This window comes from Lissotriton helveticus, chromosome 7 (assembly GCF_964261635.1).
Source record: "Lissotriton helveticus chromosome 7, aLisHel1.1, whole genome shotgun sequence".
Lineage (NCBI taxonomy): Eukaryota > Metazoa > Chordata > Amphibia > Caudata > Salamandridae > Lissotriton > Lissotriton helveticus.
This window is the reverse complement of record NC_136068.1, coordinates 388,233,182-388,258,609: the sequence shown is the minus strand read 5'-3', so window position 1 is coordinate 388,258,609 and position 25,428 is coordinate 388,233,182. Positions and strand designations below refer to the sequence as shown.

At 47.0% G+C, this 25,428-nt stretch overlaps 1 protein-coding gene across 2 annotated transcripts in view; it reads left to right on the top strand.

Moving 5' to 3' along the window:
- Positions 1–25,428, top strand: part of NFS1 (NFS1 cysteine desulfurase) — a 658,188-nt gene that overhangs the window by 124,996 nt on the left and 507,764 nt on the right. For both annotated transcript variants that reach the window (XM_078652222.1, XM_078652223.1), the window contains exon 3: positions 1,548–1,664. In XM_078652222.1, coding sequence (XP_078508348.1) covers positions 1,548–1,664 — 117 coding nt within the window. The remainder of the gene's footprint in view (positions 1–1,547; positions 1,665–25,428) is intronic.

Here is a 25,428-nt window from a genome sequence, read left to right as displayed (position 1 = left end):
ACATTGTTTTTTCACAGAAAGTCAGCACATGTTTTTGTATTTTGTTCTTTTCTCGAATTTAGTCCAAACAGCCTGGGCTAGGTCAAAGAAAATTGCTCCTTGTTATTCTCTGTGGTCTGATACTAACACCTAGACATAATAGAGAAACCCAGCTGCTTGAACATATATGTTTTGTCATATAACCCCGGACGTGCCATTATAAAAAACAGAGCGCAGACTTTCAGTCAGAGCACAGGTCCTGAGACAAGAGGGCTGTGTCAGCTGAGATGTAGAGCAACTATCTATGTATGCTAAGGTATAGGGTCCGCCAATAAACCCAGAGATCTATTGTCATTTTGCTTCTGTAGTGAGGGTGGGTTTAGGCAAATCTGTTGGCTAATATGAAAGGGGTTTTCTTTGTATATGTCTGCTAATCATGCTAATGACATTACTGTCCTGTATTTGTTTTCTAGTTGTGGAGCAATTATTGCATATTGGAGCACAATTGTTTAAATAAACATTGTATGCTCCCTTTGTGTCTCTTTTCAATTTATTGTGAACAAGTAATAGTGAGAGAACGAAAGGGGGTGACAAGCTACCGCACTCCCTGAGAGGGTCTAGAGAGTTGTGTTCTGAGGTGCCAAATCACTTGTCTCTCTACTAGGTTTAGGTGGGCATGTGAGGCACTGAAAGCTAGTCTGATTCAGGTCCATGGATACTGCTGTGGAATGGTGACTTAACCCCTGCATACTGATGTTCTATGGTCCCAAGCATAGATCACAATCGCTATGACATCACAATTTGTAATGAACAGCTTACTAAAAAAAAAAACATTTGTTTGCTGGTGTTGATGATTATGAAAAGAAAACGACATAACATTGGTAACTTTTCCCTACCTGCCAGATCATGATGGTGTGGGAATAGGCCAACGTACGGGGCTAGAAATGCTAATTAATGAGGCAAGGGGATACCCAGGAAATGTATGGAAAATATGGCAATCCTGGCAGAGTAAATATGGACGTGGTTACACAATAGGTGGTGTCTCTTCGGGAAGTTATGTCTAATAGGATACCCATTGAACTTGAAGAGACTAAACCTTCTGAGTTTACGAAATATGTAACTTCTGTATCACATTGCTTGTTACATTGATGTTGAGGGATTGGGAGTATTACACTCCACATGTGTACACTTAGTGGCTGATTAAGAATTGCCAATCTATTGTATATATGCTGTTGTAGAAAATCAGTGCAAAGTAAAAAAAACAGTTATACTGCTGCAGAATGTACACCTCATTTCCTCTATTAATAAATCAAATGAAAACCACACTTTTGGCTTATAATTTTCTCACACACACACCCACACAGCATTACACAAGCAAAACTTTGCTCTGTGATTTACTTACAAAAGCCTTTTACTACAGGCACACATTTAGAACTATTTACTTTTACAATACTTATCATGTTAGCCGGTAGTGATTAAACAGCATGAGTGACATGTTATGGGTGAGAATGCTAACGAAAAGTGTGGAGATAACTCTGAATCCTGCTGAACCTTCTCTTGTTTGACAGGACCCAAGAGTGCTGGACCGCATGCTACCGTACCTGGTCAACTACTACGGCAACCCTCACTCTAGGACTCATGCCTATGGCTGGGAGAGTGAAAAAGCCATGGAAAAAGCAAGAGAGGTGTGTATTAAAGATTTGTGCCAAACCGATCATGGTTGGAAGTGATTGTAATGAATGCAAGGGCCCTCACACTTTTTTTATGCCCCAGAAACAACAACCCCTTCCTCCCCAAGATGGGAAAAAACAATGAACAGTCCCCTTACCTGAATATATATATATATATATATATATATATATATATATATATATATATATATATATATATATATATATATATATATATATATATATATATATATATATATATATATAGTGAAGATTAACAAACAGGTGCCAAAGATATTGGCAAAATAATTTTATTTTTTTAATGAAAACATGGTTCTAACTATAACTACCTACTGCCGGCCCCCGGGAGGAAGGGAGGTGTATGTGTGTGTCCCTCAACCCACCTAAGAGACCCTTTGCTACTCCTAATGCATCCTCTCCAAGCCCTCAGTCTTATAGTTCCATTGTGCAAGTACTTAGATGTAGTTTGTCTTCCCTCAAAGTCTGCCTGCCCCTTTCTGATGCCCTTCTGCCATTTCACCAGTCTACCAGTGTCCTTAAACTCTTCTCAGCCCATCATGAGTTACCCTCTGTAGGCCATTAAAGGCTAAGGAGATTTTTATATGTCTTCAGAATACTCTATCCTAATCCTGGAAAGCCTTGAACTCACACTCAGATTTTCTTAGGTGGTCCTCTCACCTAGTCTACTGACTGTTAAAGCCTATCACCCAGCACTAATGAGCAACTCGTATGGCCAACAGACTTTCTTGGCAGACTATTGAATATCACCAAAACACCTTTGCTAGCTGACAGACCGTCACATGGAGCCAAAGAATCTCAGCCTTTCGTCTGTGCTACCCAGAGCCCTTTAGGTACTCTCCACTAGCCCATTTACCCATAGCCACAGTGCTTTCTGCCAGCCTATCTTGTGCCTGTGGCCAGATGAGTCCCAACACACCTGCTTTCAAAATCCCGCCAGGCAGTTCACTTACAAATTGCCATTCATTGAAAGATTCTGTCTTCAAAGCCATAAGAAAGTGACCAGTTCTTTAGAGCAGCATCTTTCAAATAGAAACGCAGTTTTTTTTTTTTACATGCATGTCTGTTTCCATGATCCTGCAGATCAGTGGTAATGTAAATATGCCATCCCTGCTGCAAGGGGGCTAAACGGTTAGAGCGGACAACTTTGAAGCTGAGGAGCCAGGTTCAAGTCTTGAGGGAGGCTCAAACATCCTGTGATTCTGGGCAAATCACGTAATCTCACCGTGCCTAAAACCGAATGCGCCTGTCTGGAATGCAGCTGGTGCTCATGTAAAGCGCTCTGGTACCTTCGGGTCAAGTTTCCGCTATATAAAACAGCAACAAAAAAAAACTGTTCTGGCAAGATTGCTCAGTTGGTTCATGCAGTTTTTCACTTCTTTGTGTAACATGAAGATCTTAAATTCCTATCCTGGGAAATTGTCCAGAGGGTAATGCTCTTCTTTTTAGGGCTCGCACTGCGACGCATTTGCGAAAGCGATTGTCGCAGTGGAGCCCTATTGTAGTCAGTTTTGCTTTCAAGGACTAACGAGGTTTGGGACAACAGACTGGCACGCGCACGCAGCCTGCCGGAATTGGATCAGGTCGCGCGCTCCGATTCCGGCAGGCTCTTCAGTCACCATGGATCACGCACGCACACAGAGACACATACACGAGTGCACACATACACACACACACCACACCACACCTCCCCTCCCCAGCCCCCCCCCCCCCCCGGCGCCCCGCCCACACGAGCGCACACACCTGGACAATCCCCCCCTGCCCCCCCGCCCACACACACGCGCACATAAAGAGACGCCTCCCCACACACGTGCACTTACAGAGGACCCCTCCCAAACTAACCCCACTCACCGCATCGCCGGACTCTGCAGCCTCCGCGGGGCTCTCCCTCGGGCATGGGAGCCCCGCGTCACCAGCACTGCTTTTCTGGCCAGGCACTCCGTGGGTGCGGGCTTCCGAAGACGGAAGTCCCGCCCTACGGCAGGTTTCGTTTTTGCACACGTCTTGTTTACGGACGTTAGCAGGCAGACAAGGGAGCGGTCTGTCGAACAACGTACTTTTCAAAGAAGAGAAAATACACGAATTTTAAGCCTGTGTGAAGGTGTATGCATACGATGGATTTCGGATGACAGGTATTTTGTTCTTCGTATTAAGTCTCCAGTTTTTTTAACAACTAGTACTTCCGCGTACTCGTAGCCTGATCCCGAAAGCTCTACCTGCTTTCCAAGTTCTTCCTGTTGTGGGTTTATTTGTATTATTTCGAGAAGAGCAGTGATTGTGCTAATGTCAGATTGTGGGGGACAAAGTGACTAAAATATCTCTAAAGCGCCATACTCCAGATCAGGCGCGCAACACCATTGGGCTCACGGGACTCATGGCCCCGGCTTGAGTCGCTGCTGACGTCACCGCCAACCTGACACACACTGCACCAGTGACCAGGCTGTAAACAAGCCACGCACGTGACTAGCCACGGGGAGGCACTGCACGCGTCACAGCTAGATTGGAATGTCAAGTCCCGGGGAAAACGAGCAAGTGCCTTGCAGCAGCGTCACTGACCTGCGATTACCCGGGAGAGGCTCCCACTGTGCTTTGTGACCACACCCGTATGCCCGATCACTGATCTGCGTGACACATTCCTAACATTGCACTGCATCGCCTGTCACAAGCTCATTCCTAGCCAAGCCAACAGTGCATTGCGTACGCATTATGAGACCTTACCATAAGGAAAGTTAATCCAAAAGTTCCAGAGTGCAACGACGTTGGGTAAAATGGAAGAACTGCCTGAAGTTTTACGCGTGACACTTTTCTTTTTGATGTATGTGTCTCTCAGTAGTAGTGTGTGTAGCCCTGGCGCCCCTGATGCTCTTCTGACAAAAAGAGGGTGTCCCGTGACAATTGATCGCTCTGAAATGTGCGTTACTAGATGAGTTCAGCTCGGTTATAAGGGGTCCTGTAATTTTATTGACTAACCCAGTCGGATTGGGATCACAATTCGGCCAGGGCATTCACTAAACAAGCATTTGCAAGGCAATAGGTCTCGCATTACTGAATGTTTGAGCTATTGGTGTTGCATTATTATTAGCAATGCCAATAGCTCAAACTTTAATAATGCGAGACCTATTGCATTGCAAATGCTTGTTTTAATTTGCAATTTGCTTTACCCTCACATGAGAAACAATATTGTTCTTCTAGATAGAAGGAATACCATTGACTAGGTCCGTAATAATCAAACCCCAAAAAAATCAGTTGTGTGTGTACATAAATATGAAATTGAGTTTTTATGTAGCACTTCTTAGAGCTCTATATATACGATATTACAATTTTAATAGTACCCAATTTACTGAATTTGGAAGGCTGAACTACCATTGCAGGGATTTTAACTCATGATTTTGAGATCACTGCATTTTGGCAGAACCATGAAGCACTGTTAATTTAAATGAGCAGTTACATTGTCTGCTTACACATGTAACCCTTCATCTATACATATCCCTGTGTGTATATGTATATCTATATATATATATATATATATATATATATATATATATATATATATATATATATATATATATATATACACATACATACACGCGCGCACACACACACACACACACACACACACACACACACACACCTGTTGAGAAAGAGCGTACCCTATATTGTGCTACAAGTGACAAAGCTTTACTTGTCTCGTAAAGAATAGAGAACTCTCTATGTTGGTAGAGCGTCCATCCATGATTTCATGTATACGGGCGTCCCACTATGCCCTTCAACCGCAAAAGCCTATCTTCTGCTGCACTGTGACAAACTACTATTAAAGTCTCTTTGATATGTACCTTTGATTTAATAACCATATCTCTTTCTGGTCTTAAGTTACATTGTGGGCCTTGTAGTATTTATGACTTAAGATCCACAATATAACGTTAGACCACAGCTTTTAAAGCCAAGTTGCATACAAGAGAGATTTGGATGCTACTTTCCTTGTTTATGGCCAAAGTGAAATCTTTTATACTCATGGATTAGTAGGAAGGCACAAAGAAGGGATGTCCTGGGACCCATATAAAAGATGAAAAAAAAACACCCAGCAGAGATAATTTCCTGTGTATCGTCACATTGCCCTGACCGCCCTAGTGTACCTTCTGTCCCCAAGTAAGATAGGATAAACAACCATGCTGTTTTCTCCTGTTCAAGTGAGAAAAGTGGACCACACACATAGTACCTCAGTGTGTGATTCTTGCCTCTCGCATTGAACCAGGGACGAAAAATGCAGCAGATTAGTCCCCTCAGGGTTACTTCTATGTGTAGCCATTCTATTTACCACTTTCGTTTACAAGTGTGGAGGAGCACAGTATAAATGAGGGCAGCTTATTCATCTTCTCCTATGCACAGAATGGAGTGGTAGCTCATCCTCCTCTTCTCATTCTGTCTTTGGGACCCAGGGAAGTCTGAACAGGTAAGGTGTCTTCCTTTTATTGTGGATGAGGCATGATTGATTCTCAGTATTTTAAGTTCTAGCAGCACCAAGGCTGTGATCATGGAATGTTCAAGTGCATGCAAGTCAGATCTGCAGAGCTGCAGGGCTTCATGCACATTTTAAGGGAGAGTAATATACAGGTCTGACTTTGGTATTGTTATTTGGAATGAGGTTATGCCTCTCCAAAAGACTCCACTTATCGTTGTGGGGGTAAAAACAGACTCAAAACATGAAAAACTGTAGAATTGACAAACTGCTCAGCATTTTTTAAACTACCTTAAACATGTATTTGCACATTTTTAGAAGGGACAGGTTTTGTTTCCCAAATACCTATACTACACTCCCCTTTTGCGGTCTTCATGTTAGGCATAAAGTAACGGGTAGAAGACTTGCCTACAGTTATCATCCCGATTCATCCTTCCCTTGCTCCCTGAGACCGAAATGGTATCTCTCCATTATTGTACTGATTCTTGGCAAGTAATGGTGATCTTACTTTAACATACATATTTCATATTCATTCAAATTCAATTCTTCCTCGGTTCTCAAATCTGTTTGTATACCTTTAACTTCTTGGCCTTCCCCTGCAGACTGTGTAATAAAAGAGAGTACTTTCTTTCCGAACCCAAATTTGTTCCACACAGTCTTGCGTAATTAATCAATATCTTCTGCTACATATTCCTCCCTATTGGTGGATTTCCTGGACTGTTAAAAAAAAAAGAATTGAGGTGGTGTTACGTTCTGCATACTTCTTTACCTTGAAATATATAATGATAGTAGAACAGAACAAACTCAACAATATGCAGGACAACTACTAATTATCCTACGTACTGTTATAGACCAATTGCAAATGTTTATCACTGTAGTGTAGTCGAGTCTCGCATAATAATGTATAAAAGGTGTGTCTGTCATTGTTGTATAGGCAAATCTCCAACAGTAATAGTAGTTGTGCCTATCACCACTGTGCAGGCTAGTCTCAAGCAATACAGGTAGCAGGTGTGCCTGTCACAGTGAAGCAAAACAAACACCCAGGATTCTACAACCATTAGCTACCGTTGAAGGTTGCACAGTGTTAAACATTTTGTCTTTATTCTGCAATGATGATTATCCCATTCAAAATGGCCACTCGGCTTGTATAACGTCAATTCTCACAGAGGAATAGCCTTGTTTTCCTAGTCAAAAACCAACTTCTTTCAAAATGGCCACCGGAAAACCTGCCCTAATCCCCCTAGAAACCATCTGGGCCAGAACAATGCACAAAGGACAAGAGGGGATGTCCAGGGATAAATATACACAAACAACTATTGCAAAGAGACCAGCAAATTAGTCTCATGCATGGGATCCAAGTCTCGACCTTAACAATTGTCAACTACTAGAACAACTCACGAGGGCATCTTCAATTCTTTAAACATATCTTTTATTTTAGACATGAATAACTGCACGATTATGTCTTACAAAAAGCAACAGACAATACATTTATATATCAACACAAAATCGCAACCATACTTTGTTTAGACTTTTTTGTAATACCCATCCGTTTTGAACTGGTTGCATACCGATACAAATATCATAGCAATCCAGGGGGAGGTAATTCTTTGTACACACTACCTAAACAGATATACCCTCTCTATTTGATCGCTTGTATAGCGTGTAATACAATTATTCAAAAATCATAGTTCATGTAGATAGATTGCTCCTCTTCATAAGTCATATGAAGAGGAGGAATCTAGTATCTATATTCACAACATTCCGTGTCCCAAAAGGATTTTGTTGATTTTTTTGAGAAGCCTACTGATTGGTCTGATTTTTTAAGCATAATCTGGAAAGAAGCGGGAATAGAATTCACAAAATCCTAAAAATGTCTTAACACCACTTTTGTTTGCCGAGGAGGAGCTTCCACTATGGACTTTATCAAGCCTGGCCTAAATGTTGCCATCTATTCTCCTTCCTCTTAATTCTAAGACTTCCTCTATATATCCTAAGAGCTCATTTTTTCGTGAACGGTAAGATATAAATAATTCTGTGTTTCCCCACGTGTCCTCGAAAAACTTCTCTGTGATCATGATGATTTTTGCCACTGAATCAACAAGTAGATTTAAACATTTGTCACCCACACAAATATCTACAATAGGATCAACACGTGGAGGGATCCCTTGAAATCGGACTCAGTTTCTTCTGATTATGGTTGATGGGTCAACTAGAGTCATCTCCTACTACGCAAAGTACTAGGTCATTCTACCCACCCACATCAGATTCAGAATCCGCCTTACAATCCAATTGTCTCACAAATACAACAGGCCTTAGTTTTGATTTTGTTTCTTCTGACACATTTTTGCAAAATGCACTACCTTTATACATTAGTTGAACTTGACATTTTCTGAAGGTCAAGATCTACCATTTTTCACGTGTAGATTTACCACAGTGAAAACACTTGTTAACCATTGGTGATTCAGATCTGATTCCTGAAGGTTTGCAACCAACATTTTTCTTATGAACCTCCGCCAGCTTCTGATGAGCTTTACCATATTTATTGACATTCTCCGATTTAATTGGTTTTTCTTCAAGCTCTTTTTAATTTGGGATATTTCTATGCTTTTCGCAATTTTTATGGCTTCATCCAAAGATGGATTCCCCATGGACAACAGTTTCTGGTGAATCTGTTTGTCCTAACATTGGCACACAAACTGGTCTCTGAATAATTGATCCGTGAAATTTTATAAACGACATTCAGAAATTAGACTGCGAAGAAAAGTGATGTAAGTATCAACATTCTCATCCAGTTTTTGTTTGCGTTTGAAAAATGTGTGTCTGTGCACAATCAAACTGGGCTGCTTGTCGAACCTAATTCGAAGCTTCTTTACCGCTTGTGGAAACACATCAAGAATCTCCCTGTCATCTAACCCTAGATCAGGTAAATGTTTGAATGTAGATACTTCTTCAAAACCCAGTGAGTGTAAGAGAAGACATTTCTTTCTCTCTGGTCTAAATCTGGAATCTATTACCCCCAAATAAGTTTGAAACACATCAAGCCAAACTGACCACCTGACTGGTGGATCCCCAGGAGTGTCCTGGAAAGATGGTGATGGAGCTACAGATTGGATAGTGGATTCGAAAAAAACGGAGAAAAGAACACTAGATATTTATGATAGAAGTATTCCTGTCCAGTCACAGAAAGTACATGTTGTGGAAACGCAAAGCAGACAAAAGAACTTCACCACTGTTGATAAAAAACAAGCAGTAGTAGTGTGCTTTTCAATGTCGATGAAAGACGAGACCAAAAATGGTTGAAAACTGCAACAAGCAAATACAATGAACCAAATTGTGCTTGTCACTGACGAAGAAGGATAAAGGCAACGTGCACCAACACTGCATCAAACATCCTTAAAAAAAAATAGCGTGCTAGTCTCTGCTGTTTAAACTTTAAAAGGCATTCAGAAGAGATGTATACATTTTTGTTTAATAAAAAAAAGCTGGTGGAAAATGGTAAAACAGGAAAAACGTCAGGCAAGTGGTCAAGAATATCTGATCGAATAAACACTCTTGAAGGAGGAACTCCTGGCAGCAACAAGAAACTTCATGATGCAGTCTTGACTTTTCTGGCAGTGAAACAGGAAGATGTTAAAAAACTAAAAAAACGGACGTGCCCTATTGAAGACAGTGACAAGAATGTAGACAGCATCCCTGCTCACAGAAACTCTGAGGGCCCCTCCTGCAGATCAACCCTTGCCCACCTAGAGTGAATAAAAGCCAAGCTGCACTCTGAATCAGCCAGAAAACAAGGTAAGCGCAGAATCCGGCCAGAAGATGTAGTAAAAATAACGCTCACCACTGACGAATGTCGTAAAATGTCAGCAACAGCTGCGCATCGATATACAGGACAAACACAAGATGGCCAATTAGGGCGAACATAGCAAACACAACAAGATGATGGATGGAGTGCTGAAACATTTCAATCACCCCTCATCAGCAAGGCTAGCTTGAAGCCAGGGCACAGCAAGCAAGGGACCCATGTTTTCATCCAGGGAGGACCTGGCTTGGCAGTTTGGGCTGGGCTGGACTGTTCCCATGGTGAACAGGGTCAAGACTATTTTCACATAGATGGGTCTAAACTGGGTGGCATGGTGAGCAAAAGAACAATGGATTTTGTCTCTTTACTGGGGTTGAATAAATTCTGTACATTTGTTTGCATAGCGCAGTACATAGGACAGCATGCTAGAAGGGCAAGTCAAATGCATTATGGGCGAGCATTACCAGCAAGCGTTCCCATAAAAAGAATGTCTGCACAGCGTCCAACATTAGCAGGGGTCACAAGCTAAAAAAAACAGAGCCCCAATACTCACAGGAATGCAACTCTGTCTGAAAACGTTGCAACAGAAGCCATACACTTAACTGAAATCTCCAACGCATAGAAATATTTTGAAGGGGAAAGCTGGAACTGCCTCAACTTCCAGAGCAGGACGACTTGAAGTGTGGCTTCCCCCAGAAGTCAGTGAAGGTAACCAAGCAGCCAGCAGGTTTCAGCAGCTCTAGATCGTTGCCACAAAACTGCAACTGCAGTGGGAATACACGCACATACTCTGGCCTCTCTTCCCAGTTAACGACCAACCTTCACTGAACTGTGTTCGCCCATGTCAACAAAAATCAGCATCAGGGGTCCAGACTTCACTGCTGTTGGGGCACTCAGAGCAGGGGTAAATGTCCATTACCATGTGAGGGACTTTTCTGTCCTAACAGCGTCTCTTTGCTTTTTCTTCTCCCAAGGTATTAGATGTTCTTTGGTTAACATTTATGAAACTTTGTTCAAGTATGTTTTTTTGGTGCCTTGCTTAACTTTTCTTGATGCATCTTCTAAGTTAGTCTGGAGCCAGGAGTTCACATAGTTGAGAGAGGTTGCCCTTATCATCCTTCCTGAAAAAAAAAGATAAAACAAGAGGTGTGCCCCCTTCCATTAACATTTTCCAGAAGAAAAGCCACTCGGCATAGGCAACTGTTCCAGTGGATAGAGACCCCACCATTCTACTGGTCCTTTTGATGTCCTAGAGGATGCTAACAACCAGAGCAGCTCCAGTCTCCTCAATCTTCTGCTAGATTCCCGACTTGAAACTGTGTTGATTAATTTTTCCTCCAAAATCACCTTCTGGATGTGGGGAGTGCCTCCTATCTAATCACCATTTGAATGTTTGATTGCAACGGATCGTTGAGTTGTTCTTATCCACACGACCTGCCACTCGCTTTCTTACCTCCTTCTGTAAGAAAGTGCTCTCTGAGGCACGCCTTTATCTTAGATAGGATGGACAAAGGAGCCTTACAACTGGTATCCTTGGAATAGAGGGGCACATGATTTTACTCCCTTTATTTCTTGGTCTCCAAGCAGAGCAGAAGCCTCAGACCCGTTCTATACACAAGTCTGCTATGGCTGCTGGCCTTCAACTGGGCAGGGGGTCGGTAGGATTATTAGGGAGGGATTGAATGGTTCCCGTGGAGCTTCAGGGCATCTGTTTCCATCTTTGGATCCACCATGTTAACAGTTGCTGCTTCAGCTTCAGGTTGGGTTTGTAGCAATACCAATGTGTGGCACTTATGTTCGGTCTGATATAAGGGTCTCCAGCCTTTTTGTGTAGTGAGAGCTACTTCTGATCAGTGAAAACCATTGTGAGCTACTTAAGACTAAGCAACTTCTGCATTGTTACCAGACCCCCACCCCACCAACCCCCAACTTTAGTGACATTAAGCCTAATGTTCATAGTGCCAGATACTCTGGTTTGAACAAAATACTTTGACTAGGGGCACTATGACAGGGCTGCCATGTGTATCAGTGAGAGCGTGGCTTTGGGAATGTATAAACATGTCTCCATGTGTATGGGATATATATTTATGAGTGACTGGGGAGCCTGTGTCATATGTATTTGTGGCACAAGACATACCATTCACCAAACGAGGCACCGTTACATGTATAACAAAAACATAAATCCATTTTTTTTTTTAAATAGGAGAAATTTAAAGTGCAGATAAAAATTCAGCAAAAATGTTCATAATGTGGAAGATTTTTCTGCATTTTAAATTTCTCCCACTTAAAATAATGTATGTATTTTTCAGTTGTATGGCAATGTGTCTACCAGCCACTGGGAGCAAGATGCCTGGTGTGTGTAAAGGATACACTTTGAAATGGGAAGACATTAAACTGGAGAATTTACTTTATATGTGTATGGATTCCATAAACCTTATCATTTGATTTTTCTCCCATTCCCAAATGTCACATTTGCAAGCAGAAGGCATTTTGCTCCCAATGACCTGTACACACGGCGCTATATGTAAAACAGAAAAATACACCCATTGTTTAAATGGGAAGAATTTAAAGTGAAGAAACATACTTCATAAAACATTAAGCCATAATTGGCTTAATTGAAAGTGGAGGAAAACATTAAGACCTATGATTTCATAGAAATATTTTACTTCACTTTAAATTTCTCCCATTAAAAAAAAAAAGACTGCATTTTTCCTTGCTCATCAGGGCTTAGACGGACTTTCACAGACATGGGATTGTTTGGGATACTGTTGACTCACCACGCTCGACAACAGCAGATGCTTTTTTTGTTCTTTGTTCCTCCTAGGCAGCTGAGCTTTAGCAACCTCATGGCTCCAATGTCATTCTCTGACCATTGTGCAGATGTTCTATGGCAGGGCTAAGGCCTTATGCAGGTGTTTATAAGTGCAGGTGAGGTATTCCTAATAAGTACAGTTCAGATCCTTTTACTCATAGATAAACTGTCCTTCTCTCCACAAGTCACAGCACTAAGGCAACTGTAGACTTTCCAATTTTAAGGGATAGTGTCGGGCATGTATTCTTTCTACACAGAAATGCATACTTCATCTGAGACCAGATGACTAAGAACATTCCCGGTACTTGTCAAGGAATCCAGTACTTAAACCCCTTTGGGGGTCAAGGCAAGTGGTGACAGCCAACTGGAGGGTCTGACACATTGCAATATTTTCAGGTTTCTAATCTTAAAGTGTATCCTACAATTGTACTGAATAGATGTGTGCTCACCTGGGACCCTACTTTCAATGGTCTTTGGTGTGATGTTTAATTGGCTCAGTTACTAAGTGGGATGTCCACTTCACATAAAATAGGGGATGAGGGAGTTTTACTTTGAGTACTAAAGGCTCTCCCTTGTGAAGGGCCCTCTGCTACTAAACAGGCACTAATGGTTTCAGGGAGGGCAAAGGAATGGAGGATATTTGTGCATTCTGGTATATTCATGATGATCTTAGCCAGCCTACACAAAGGAGGGGAAACCTCAACTTTGTGTACAGAGTCTCCAAATGACCCCCCCCCTGCTTTTACCATTTCACTTGTGATTCACCATCCTAAGCATAGATATACATGTGTAATATATGTCATGTTCCCTTCATAGTGTACAAGTCCTTGGATTTGGGCCAGGATAGACCTTTACAGGGAGGATCTGGACAGTAGTCCTTCCATTTAGCTGGACCTTGTGCTGTTCTGTCTGGTGATCATGTCACTCATCGCAGGCACAGTCGAACTCTTAAGGCAGTGATGTTCTTATTCTCTCTCCTGGTCACAGTAGCAAGGATGTTATGCATAATATCCCAGACTTGGGCCTAGTGTGGAGGGCGAATGACAAGACAGATATTCAACTGTTGTTCCTGTTTGTTCTCCTCTCCTTCTCAATTGTGCAGCTCTCCTTGGTGTAAAGACTGTTTTGAAACTGTTTTTATAGAGCATTTATTTTCTTATAACATTGTGAGCTCTAGAGGCATATCCTATCCAACTACAAATATATATATCATATACAAACTACTTAGCAGGAAACAAGCTCCTCACTGGGTTACTGTGACTAAATAAAACATTTTGCCTGTTCAACCACACATTTTTGTTCTGATGCTGCTGATTTGGAGTGCACGGAGGCCTGCTAACCAGACCTCGTGCCAGTGTTCTAACCTTATAAAAAGTTACAAAGTTATATTGAATTGGCTGCACCGACTTACATATAGGTCCCTAGTATTTGGTACCCTGGGCATGTAGGACTGTGTTCACCTAGAGCTGCAGCACTGATTGTGCCACACTGCATGTGACAGAAACACAGTGGACCCCAGCCTGCCACTGCAGACTGACAGGAAAGTGTGTGACACTGCCAGTTCGACTTTGCCATTACACCTAATGGCAAAGCCACCGCTTCCTTTTAGTAATATCTGCAAGTCTCCCTTAAGGAAGGCCTATAGGGTCCTATGGCAGGGGGCTATATATAGTACTAAGTAAGACATATTTTCTATTTGTCTTAGCAGCAACACTTCCAAATTGTTGTTTACAAGGTCAAGCAAGGTATCAAATTAATTGGGACATTAAATCCGATCTGTATCCCAGGCCAAATTTGAAGTCACTATTCATATTAAACGCCTTTTAGGAAGTTGCCTCTCCACTCCCGTTAATATAGTGACCTCACAAAGGCACTGACACACAGACTGGTTTCTGACTTTGTCAAGGCCGGGTCACCCCTCCTGCCAGCCGCCACTCCTGCTGCCTGCCAGCTCCTGCTTCAGCGACCCAGCCGCCGCTGGGCCGCCCGGATCACCCCTCCCGCCTCCCGCGACCTCCTTCAGATACAGAGCGACCCAACCGCCGCTGGGCCGCCCGGACCACCCCGCCTGACGCCTCGCCTGCCCCCGGGCCGAGGCCGCCGCCCAGAAGCTCCCGCCGCTGACTCCCTGCGGCCCCGCCCACCTCCATCCCATTCGCCGGCCCCGCCACCCAGCTGACCCGCCCTCCCAGGCTCCTCACTTTGACGCCCCCAGAGCGACCGCGCGCAGCGGGAGCACCGAATGAGCGCCGAAGGTGCGCCAAAGGTAAGCCCGTCTGCGCCCGTCCGCGCCTGGACCGCGCCCAGTGCCAGGACCCCTGGCCCCCGCAGACCCCAGCCCACCCGGCGGACGTACGACGCCGCCACCCTCAACGCACTCAACGCCGGCCGAACCCCTGGATGCTACCGAGCCACCCCGAGACGCACCCACGGACCCTTCATCTGCCAGGCCTGCAAGTTCTCCTGCACCCGGACCTGCACGGCACCAGCACCCACCAAGCCAAACTCCAGCAGCAGCCACCTGAAGTGCATCCTGCTCAACACCCGCTCCGTCCACAGACACGCCGTCGAGCTCTGGAACCTGCTCGACACCACAGCCCCAGACGTCGCCTTCCTCACGGAAACCTGGATGAACGCCTCCTCAGCGCCCGACATCGCCATCGCCATCCCGGACGGCTACAAGATCATCCGGAGAGACCGCGTCAACCAGACAGGAGGTGGCATCGCCATCATTCACAGGAACACCATCCGCATCACGACCAACACCGACGACACCATCGCACCCGCCGAACACCTGCACTTCCAGATCCACGTCAACCCCAAGACCACTCTCAGAGGCACCCTCATCTACAGACCCCCGGGACCACGCACACAATTCAGCGAGGACATCGCCGACTTCATCAGCCCGCTCGCCCTCCCCTCAGCCGACTACATCCTCCTCGGGGACCTCAACTTCCACCTGGAGAACAACGACGACCGCAACACCACCACCGTGCTGGAAAACCTCGCAAACCTGGGACTCAAGCAACTGGTGACCACCCCCACCCACCTCGCCGGACACACTCTCGACGCCGTCTTCTCATCCAGCAAAGACATCGCCTTCAGCCACGCCACAGGACTCCACTGGACGGACCACAGCTGCGTCCACTTCACCTTCAGAAGAACGACGACCCACCACCACCAGCAACAGGTTGCCCGAAGAAGCTGGAACAAGATCACAGCCGACCAGCTCACCGCCTCCCTGAGTCAGCACCCTCCCGCCAGCTCAGCGAACCCCAGCCAGGCCGCCGACCACCTCACGAAGTGGATCAGCAACTGCGCGGACGAACTCGCCCCTCTGAGGACCCCGCCCAGCAGACACGGCTGCAAGAAAGCCCCATGGTTCACCGACGAACTCAAGAGCTCCAAGAAGAACTGCCGAGCCCTCGAGAAAGTCTGGAGAAGGGAACCTACACCGGACAACATGACCACCCTCAAGCTTGCCACCCGGAAGCACCACCAACTGATCCGCGCCACCAAGAAAACCGCATTCAAGGACCGACTGGACAACAACGCACACAACTGCAAGGAACTCTTCAACATCGTGAAAGAGCTCTCCAACCCCAACGCCGGTAACAACGACATCACCCCATCGCAAGACCTCTGCAACTCCCTCGCCTCCTACTTCCACAACAAGATCGCGGACATACACAACAGCTTCAGTAGTCAACCATCGCACACAACGACCGCAGCAACGCCACCCACCACCACCCTCCGCGCCTGGACTCCGATCAGCACCGATGACACCGTCCGCATGATGAACTCCATCCACTCCGGATCTCCGACCGACCCCTGCCCTCACCACGTCTTCAACAAGGCCGACGCTGTCATCGCACCCCACCTGCGGGACATCATCAACACCTCCTTCGACACCGCCACCTTCCCGGAGAGCTGGAAGCACGCCGAACTCAGCGCTCTACTTAAGAAACCAACAGCGGACCCCACCGAACTCAAGAACTACCGCCCCATCTCGCTCCTCCCGTTTCCAGCCAAAGTCATCGAGAAGACCGTCAACAAACAGCTGGCCGCCTTCCTGGAGACGAATGGATCCCTCGACCCCTCACAGTCTGGCTTCCGAGCCAACCACAGCACCGAGACCGCCCTGATCGCTGCCACCGATGACATCCGAGCCCTGATGGACAACGGAGAAACAGCGGCCCTCATCCTCCTAGACCTCTCCGCGGCATTCGACACTGTCTGCCACCGCACCCTAGTGCAGCGCCTCAGCAACGTCGGAATTCAGGAGAAGGCACTGGAATGGATCGTCTCCTTCCTCAACGGAAGAACACAGAGTCCGCCTACCACCGTACAAGTCAGAGGCCACCGAAGTCATCTGCGGCGTCCCTCAAGGATCCTCGCTGAGCCCCACCCTCTTCAACGTCTACATGAGCCCCCTCGCGCCCATCGCACGCCAACACAACCTGAACATCATCTCCTACGCCGATGACACCCAGCTGATCCTCTCTCTGACCAACGACCCCGCCGCTTCCAGAGCCAACCTTCACGAAGGGATGAAAGATGTAGCCGAATGGATGACGACCAGCCGCCTGAAACTGAACTCAGACAAGACGGAAGTCCTCATCCTGGGCTCCTCGCCCTCCGCCTGGGACGACTCCTGGTGGCCCCCCGCCCTGGGCACCGCACCCACACCGACAGACCACGCACGCAACCTGGGCTTCATCCTGGACTCCTCCCTCTCCATGACCAGACAAGTCAACGCCGTCTCCTCGTCATGCTTCAACATCCTGCGCATGCTTCGAAAGATCTTCCGGTGGATCCCCACCGAGACCAGGAAGACGGTCACCCAGGCCCTCGTCACCAGCCGACTGGACTACGGCAACGCCCTCTACGCCGGAACCACCGCCAAGCTCCAGAAGAGACTCCAGCGGATCCAGAACGCCTCAGCCAGACTCATCCTCGACATCCCCCGACGCAGCCACATCTCCGGACATTTGAGAGACCTGCACTGGCTCCCCGTCAACAAGAGAATCACCTTCCGTCTCCTCACCCACGCACACAAAGCCCTACACGACCAAGGCCCGAGCTACCTCAACAACCGCATCAACTTCTACGCTCCCAAACGCCACCTCCGATCGGCCAGTCACGCCCTCGCCGCCGTCCCCCGCATCCGAAGATCGACAACAGGAGGAAGGGCCTTCTCCCACCTGGCCGCCAAGACCTGGAACTCCCTCCCGACCGACCTGCGCCTGACCCAAGACCACCTCTCCTTCAGGAAGAAGCTCAAGACCTGGCTGTTCGAGCAGTAGCAGCACCCCCCCCCCCCAAGCGCCTTGAGACCCTCCGGGTAAGTAGTGCGCTATATAAATGTCCATGATTGATTGATTGATTGACTGCCTGGGTAGACGTGTGAACAACTCTCAGGCCTGGGAACAAAGACAGTTGCCACAGAGCGAGGTGTCACCCAGGATTGCCACTCAAGATGGTAGCCCAAAAGGGAGTCTTTAAAGGTGCAGCTGTCTTTGAAGGGACGCTTGTGACAACAGCCCTGAGTAGGAAACCTCTGTCCAAACCAGTTTTCCTGTGGGCATGTTGTCCCCTACAGCCCCACCTCTAGCGTGGGCTACCCTGCTCCCGATGACCGGAAAAGGATCATGCCATCTTGAACGGGGCAAGAATGTGTCACTCTGGGATAGCCAGGTGTGACACATCACAGGAACTTTGTCTCTAGATAGGAGGGGATCTAGTAGCCCATTGGCTAATGACCGCGTGGTCACCTCAGGGCACTATCCTGCGATAAGTAGGTCAGCCCTTCCCTTCAGTTCACATTGGAGTAGAAGAGAGGACCAAAGAAGGACTGCCCTGCTGCCCTTGAACTGTGCAAAGAGAGGCGGCACCACTGAGAGGACTGCACCTGCTGCACTTTGGACTAGCAAAACTGGGGTTGTGATTTTGGCTCCTGACTCTGGGAAAAGTTAATAATCTTAGCATGTGTTGCCTGCAGATGCACATGCTATGCTTCCTCCTGCCTTCTAGTGTTGGGCTCGGACCCTGTAAGTTATTATGCTCAAGGAAATTTTATGATCGGCATTGTCTCTCCTCCCCCTTGATGTATTGCGCATTTTCAACGGTTCCTTTGCTAGAATTTTTTTTTCCTCCATCGGACTTGGACTCACTGCATTGTAGCTCTTCAGCATTCGACGTCCACACGGCCTATGATACAGAGAAAACATGACCAGATATCCAGTGAATGACACCAATGGATCCTAGACTCCAGGGATCTACTGCCTGACTTGCGATACACGCCCGTCGAGAATGCCCGTCTCCAGGTAATTGAGGCGAAGAAGGGTCTCTTTCGACTGTGCCCTCAGTGCGGGACCAAATACGCACACTCCAACACACACAAACAGTGTAATTTGTGCTTATTCCCAGAGCTCAAATTAGATGAGTGTGACACCTGCGTATTATTCAAGAACAAAAAGGCACTTTGGACCCGTAGGGCTCGATGCCTGGTGCACACCATAGAGCTAACTGCCGATGTGGAGATCCCAGACGACATCGACGAAGAGAGTGAGATGTGCTCCGGTGCGGGGTGGTCATCTCCAGCTCCCACTACATCTCTTCCGACTAATCAGTCTGTGATGAACACGCTCTGGTACAGGTCAAGGGGCTCACATCGCCCACTCTAATTCCGTTGTCTGGGCCTAGGACCAAGATGACGCCACGTACTGCGAGTACTGCTGACCCACATGTAAAAAAGACCTTTCACTCACCACCCCCGCCACAGAGCACCACAGCCCTTCGGCTCAAATTGATACTACGATCACTCCTCGGAGCTGAGAAGGGATGAGAAAGTTCCTGATTAAGCAGCATGACCACAGAATGGGGACGGTTCCAGCTCTGCACCTAAACACATGTCTACATCGCCTGACACATTGGCACCAGAACACAAATTGGCACCGACAGACATATTAGCATCGAAGTATGCCAAACAGGCTGTAACCCCGAAAAAAATGTCGGATCCCGGATCCGAAGACATGCTGGGCTCAAGCATCTCGGAATCGAAACTGTCATCGACTCTGAGGACTGAAAAACAGCACAGGCACTCTTCTGGTCAGAAGAAAAGCCAACATCTGGGGTACCAAAACCGCACAAAATTTCTGAGGATTCTCCACCAGTTCCAAAGACCCAAAAGACTAATACAAGTCAGCTGCGGAACAAGGCATTTTCTTTGAGAAACTGCAACAATGTATGCTTAAAAAATGCAAAGAGATTGCCAAGAGACCGGCACAGTAACAGACCTCGCCACTGCCTCCACCAAGAAGAGTGGCACAGTAGCACAGGGCCACAAGCCTAATGACTTTCAGCACCTCATTGTATTAAAAACAGTGGTGGAACACATCAAATATACTGAAGGGAAGAGCCTTCAAGGACGCAATCTCACAAGTAACAATCACAATTGATGCATCACTCATGGGGTGGGTTGCTCATATGAAGGACTTTGTGGTTCAGGAACACTAGACCACACAACAGTCATTGCACATCAACATGTTGGCACTCTTAGCCATCTATATGGCTCTCAAAGCATTCCTACTAAACATAACAGGGAAAAATGCTCTACAAACAGACCATATGATTGCAATGTATTGTATCCCACTCAATTTATTTTGTGAACCCCTATACTTGTGGGCTTTGCGGATTACGAATATCTTTAATGCCATTGCTAAAACTGGCCCATCACCTACATGGTGCACTTCGATTATAATTCATATATTCAAAAAAGGTGATAAATCCCACCCAAAAACTATAGGCCCATATCCCTCCTGGATTCAACAATGAAGGTGATGGGGTGCATTTTATTGCTAGATTGCTGGACTGGGCCCTTGAAATCGCTTCCTTTTTTTTGTTTTTTTTAAACTTTTATTGAAACAAAACAAACATACAACAAAACAAAGACCTTCACAAGGCAAATACACTTAAGTACTTCTTCGTGGATCAGTGGGCACAAGCTCCAGAGCAGGGCAGAATGAACACAGTCGGGCGTAATAGGGGTAGGGGCAGGTAAGGAGACATGCAACAAACATTACAACAATGGTAGTTGAACGCCAATTAAGGGGACAGTGACTCATCGGCAGACAGGTCGTGAGGGGGGACACATATGTTACCCCTATACGCGTTCCATTGGGACCAGATACGACCCCACTTTTTGGGGCGCCCACGGGAAAGAAAGTTTTTTCTCGAAACATACACCAGTCCATATTGTCTTTCCAGTCGGATACGGTAGGCGGTCTATTGGAGCCCCAGAGCTGAGCGATATCCCTCTTAGCAACCATGTTACCAAGGGTCGCCCAAGTGGTTTGCGAAGAAGTGTAGTCGTTAGGCTCCCACACATTGAGCAGACAGCGCCTGGCTTCGGGCAGCAGGGACACACCCGTAACACTCTCCATAACAGCATGCACACTAGACCAGATTCGCGCCACCTCCGGGCATTCCCATAAAATATGGAGAAAGGTGCCAGACATACCACAGCCACGCTTACATAACCCATCCACAGAAAAGCCCATACGAACCAAGCAAGGCCCAGTGACATACACTCTGTGGAGTAGTTTCAGTTGAACAAATCGCAGGCGGGCAGGAATGGCAACCTCCTTAGGGGAAGACAAGGCAGATTGCCAGTCTTCGTCGTCAAGTTCCAGGCCGTCCGAACACCACGCCTCTCTAAGACGAATCAGCAGATCCGCCCTGTTGTTAATAAGCTTCTTATAAATTAGGGAGATCGTGCTGTCCGGTACATGACCATCAAGAATGCGATCCTCCAAGGGGGAGGATTCAGGAACGTCCGTGCCCACAGGGAACACAGACAACAATGCATGGCGAACCTGGGCATATCGAAAGAATTCCGTGGAATTCAGTTTATATTCCTGACGCACCACTTCAAAAGACTTAACCGACCCCTTCAACCACAAGTCACACACTCTGCTGATGCCAATCATGTCCCATTTGTCAAAGCCTTTCGTCCGCCACAGAGAACCCAGGCATTCCGAGTCATACAGAGGGGTGGCCAAAGTGAGTCTGCCACGCCAACCCAAAGCAGTTGTCGCATTATGCCACACACTCACAGCAATCTTGGTGGGACCGGTCAGCGCTCCGCGGCGTCCACTCGAGTAAAGTGCTCTACTAAAGGACCCACCTGGAAGGATAAACTTGTCCATAGCAAATGCCGGCGCAGGCCCCGGGGCATACGTCGCATGATTGATCGCACTGAGCTGAGACGCCCAGTAATACCTCCTGATGTCTGGGAGGGCAATACCGCCGTCATACCAAGGAAGGGTGAGCTTCGAGAGAGCAATGCGCGCACGCCCATCCCAGATAAGACGCCTCTGAAGATTCTCCACTTCACGGAAATAACTGGGCGCAATCGGGTCAAAGGAGTTTTGCAGGGCATACAGGAAACGGGGCAAGGACATCATCTTAAAAAGCGCCGCTCGGCCAAGAGGCGAGAGCGGTAATTTACGCCAACGATCCACATCAAGTCGAAGCCGCTGTAGGGGGGCAATAGATTGAATTCATAACCAGTAGCGGAATCCAATGAAACATAAATCCCCAGGTACTTAAAACCGGTCTGCGCCACCAGGATTGGAAATCTACGTGGCAACGGAGGGAGAACTCCCGCCAAAACGTAGATGCAGGATTTAGCCCAATTGATGACGAGACCCGAGTTCCTGCCAAAAGAGGCAAGGACATCAAAAAGCACATTGAGGGATTTTTGGGGGGAGGTGAGGTAGAGGAGAATATTGTCCGCGTACAGTGAGACGCGATCCTCAAAGTCAGGGGACCATCGAATGCCGCGCATAGACGGCTCCCAACGGAGCCACTCCGCAAGCGGTTCGAGGGCAAGAGCAAAGAGCAAAGGGGACAGTGGACAGCCCTGCCTGGTACCCCGGCCGAGCTCAAAGACACAAGAAACCCGTCCGTTGACCACCACCTGGGCCAGGGGGTTTTCATAAAGAAGTTTCACCCACGCTATGTAGCCCGGCCCAAACCCAAACTTCGAGAGGGCAGCCCACATGTAGGGCCATTCAATCGTATCAAAAGCCATGGTAGCGTCGAGCGAAACCAAAATGGCCGTCTCCGCAAGCGTCCCGGCTCTTGGGAGAACTCCATGGAGTCTACGCAGATTTAAGGCGGTGTTGCGGTGCGGGAGGAAGCCGCATTGATCTGGATGGACCAAGTCACCAATCACCGTGACCAAACGGTTAGCTAAAACTTTCGCCAAGATCTTAGGCTCAGCATTAAGCAAAGAAATAGGCCTGTAGGAGGCGCAACGTTCACGTGGTTTACCATCCCTAGGGATAACAACAATGGTAGCAAGACGTTGGTCAACGGGGAGGGAACCGGACTCCAGGGCCTCGAGGAACATGTTTCTGAGATGAGGCGCCATCTTGTCAGGCTGCAACCTGTAAAGCTCGATAGGCAAGCCATTGGGGCCCAACGCTTTACCGGTATGAAGGGATCGAATCGCTATTGCGATTTCATCCACCGATGGCGGGGCATCCAAAAGGTCCCTGTGTACGTCAGAGAGACGGGGTAAAGCAATATCCTTCAAGGTGGTGGGAACATGGCAGCGGGCTGACGCCGGCTGTGAGAGCTCCGTCCAACTTGCCGATGCTGCCGTTTTAATGATAGCATGTGCCCGTATGAAACTGGATTTGCTGATATGAAGTGGTGAGAGTGCAGAGGATACTTTCTTAAGTTTGGAGATTCATTCGATATTTACGGCTATTATTCTTATTTTTTTTTACCTCCCGACTGGCGTCCTGAGAGCGCTAGGACCCTGTGGCGCGGCGGATGTCCGTGAAGATACCGGCGCAGGAGGAGATTGACGGCAGCTGCGAGGGGAGAGACAGCGTTTGCTCTGAGGGTCGTACGAGGCTCTGGAAAAGAATACGGTCTGCGACTGCGAGGGTATACCCCAGACCGTCTACGTGTATAGTGACACGGTATCGTTCTACACCCCCAGCTGACACAGAAGATGCAGAATTACGGTCAGTAAAGGGGAAACGGCAAACTCAGAAAGAGGGAGGCCTCTGTTACCTAAGTAAAACCTCATATGATATCTCTCGTGTTCAGCTGTCAGAGAGTACTACTAAGGGTAGAGGGGGACCTCTCTGGCCCTGCCAGGAAACGTACATAGCACGAACAAAATTGGTAGAGAGGCAAAGGTGCAAGGGGATGGACATTGTATTGGATAAATCCCCCCTCTCTATTTCTCATCCTGAAGAGCGTTCTAGCGGGCAAAGGGGGGAGGGAACAACCGTAACATGTAAACACAGAGAAGGTGGGGGAGCCAAGAAGCAGTGTGAAAAGGTGCAGTCTGCACCCCCAGTAGTAAGAAGCAGGTATTTACTACGTTCCCAACCTGAAAAGGAACTGCTCTTCTCAATCAACCAAGCAGGAAATCCGGTGATACCAACCCCACTAACCCCACGCCAGAGAAAAAGAGAGAGGAGGGAGAAGGTTAAGAATAGTGAGGGTAAAAAACTTAAAGGCTGCCTCAGTGTATTAAAACCTCCTCCTTCATTGAAAGCTTACTTTCAAATAATGGAGAAAGTGGCCGCAACCAAGACCCCCTCTAATACTAGCACCCCTGCAATTACCGACTCTGATGGAGCTGTGGAACAGGCAAATAGACAGATCGATACACAGAAAGCTACTCAGGTGTTGTGCATGGCTCCCCCTGGTACACCAGTTACACTTGAAAATATGTATGCCCCGCTGCTATCTGAGCCAAAGACAGATCTAGGGCAAGGCAACTCTACGCCCACATTATTGATGGTGAACAGAGAAGAGGAGAGCCCCGGCACTTCATCTCTACCAGAGTCTACTTCTCAGCCTATAGGTGGTAAAGCATGTGACAAACAAATCCCTCTGGAAGCGCGACCACAGGGTAATGAAAGTAATGAAAGTAATCATCTAGAGTTTCTTCTACGGTCTCTACGTGAAGACCTACTGGCTAAACTCCTTCTTAGGTTCGAAATTTCAGAGGGGAACCAAAAAGAGATTGCAGAGAAGTGCACAAATCTGGAAAGCAAATTAGATGACATTTGTTCCAGGACGGAGGTATTGGAAGGGGAGGTTGCTACTCTCTCAAGGGTCTCCCAGGCACACTCAAGAACAATATCAGAGTTGAAAGCCCAGAATAGGACATTACAACAAGACATGGAGCGATTAGAGATCCACGCCAGAAGGAACAATTTAAAATTCCTTAAGATTCCCGAAGGAGCTGAAAACGGAGACGTGAAAACTCTGATTTGCAAACTATTGAGAGAGGGTGTGCTAAAGGATAGACCAGATATTGATCTCGAGAGCGAGATACAGCGTGCACACAGAGACCCATTTAGGCAGCATCCAGATCGGAGTGCTCAGAGGAAAACTTTAGTTAACTTTCACACGTTTACAGTAAAGGAGCTGATCCTTGGCAGGGCCCTTGTTGACTCCTCTCTACAGATCAACTCCGCAAAATATCTTATTCGCTCTGATGTGGGCAGAGTAACTGCGCAAAGACAATGGGAGTTGGGGTCCCGTATGGCAGACCTGAGAAGCCAAGGAGCCCAGGTGATGATGAAATTCCCTGCAGCACTGAGGGTGGTATGGAGAAATAAGACCTATAATTTCT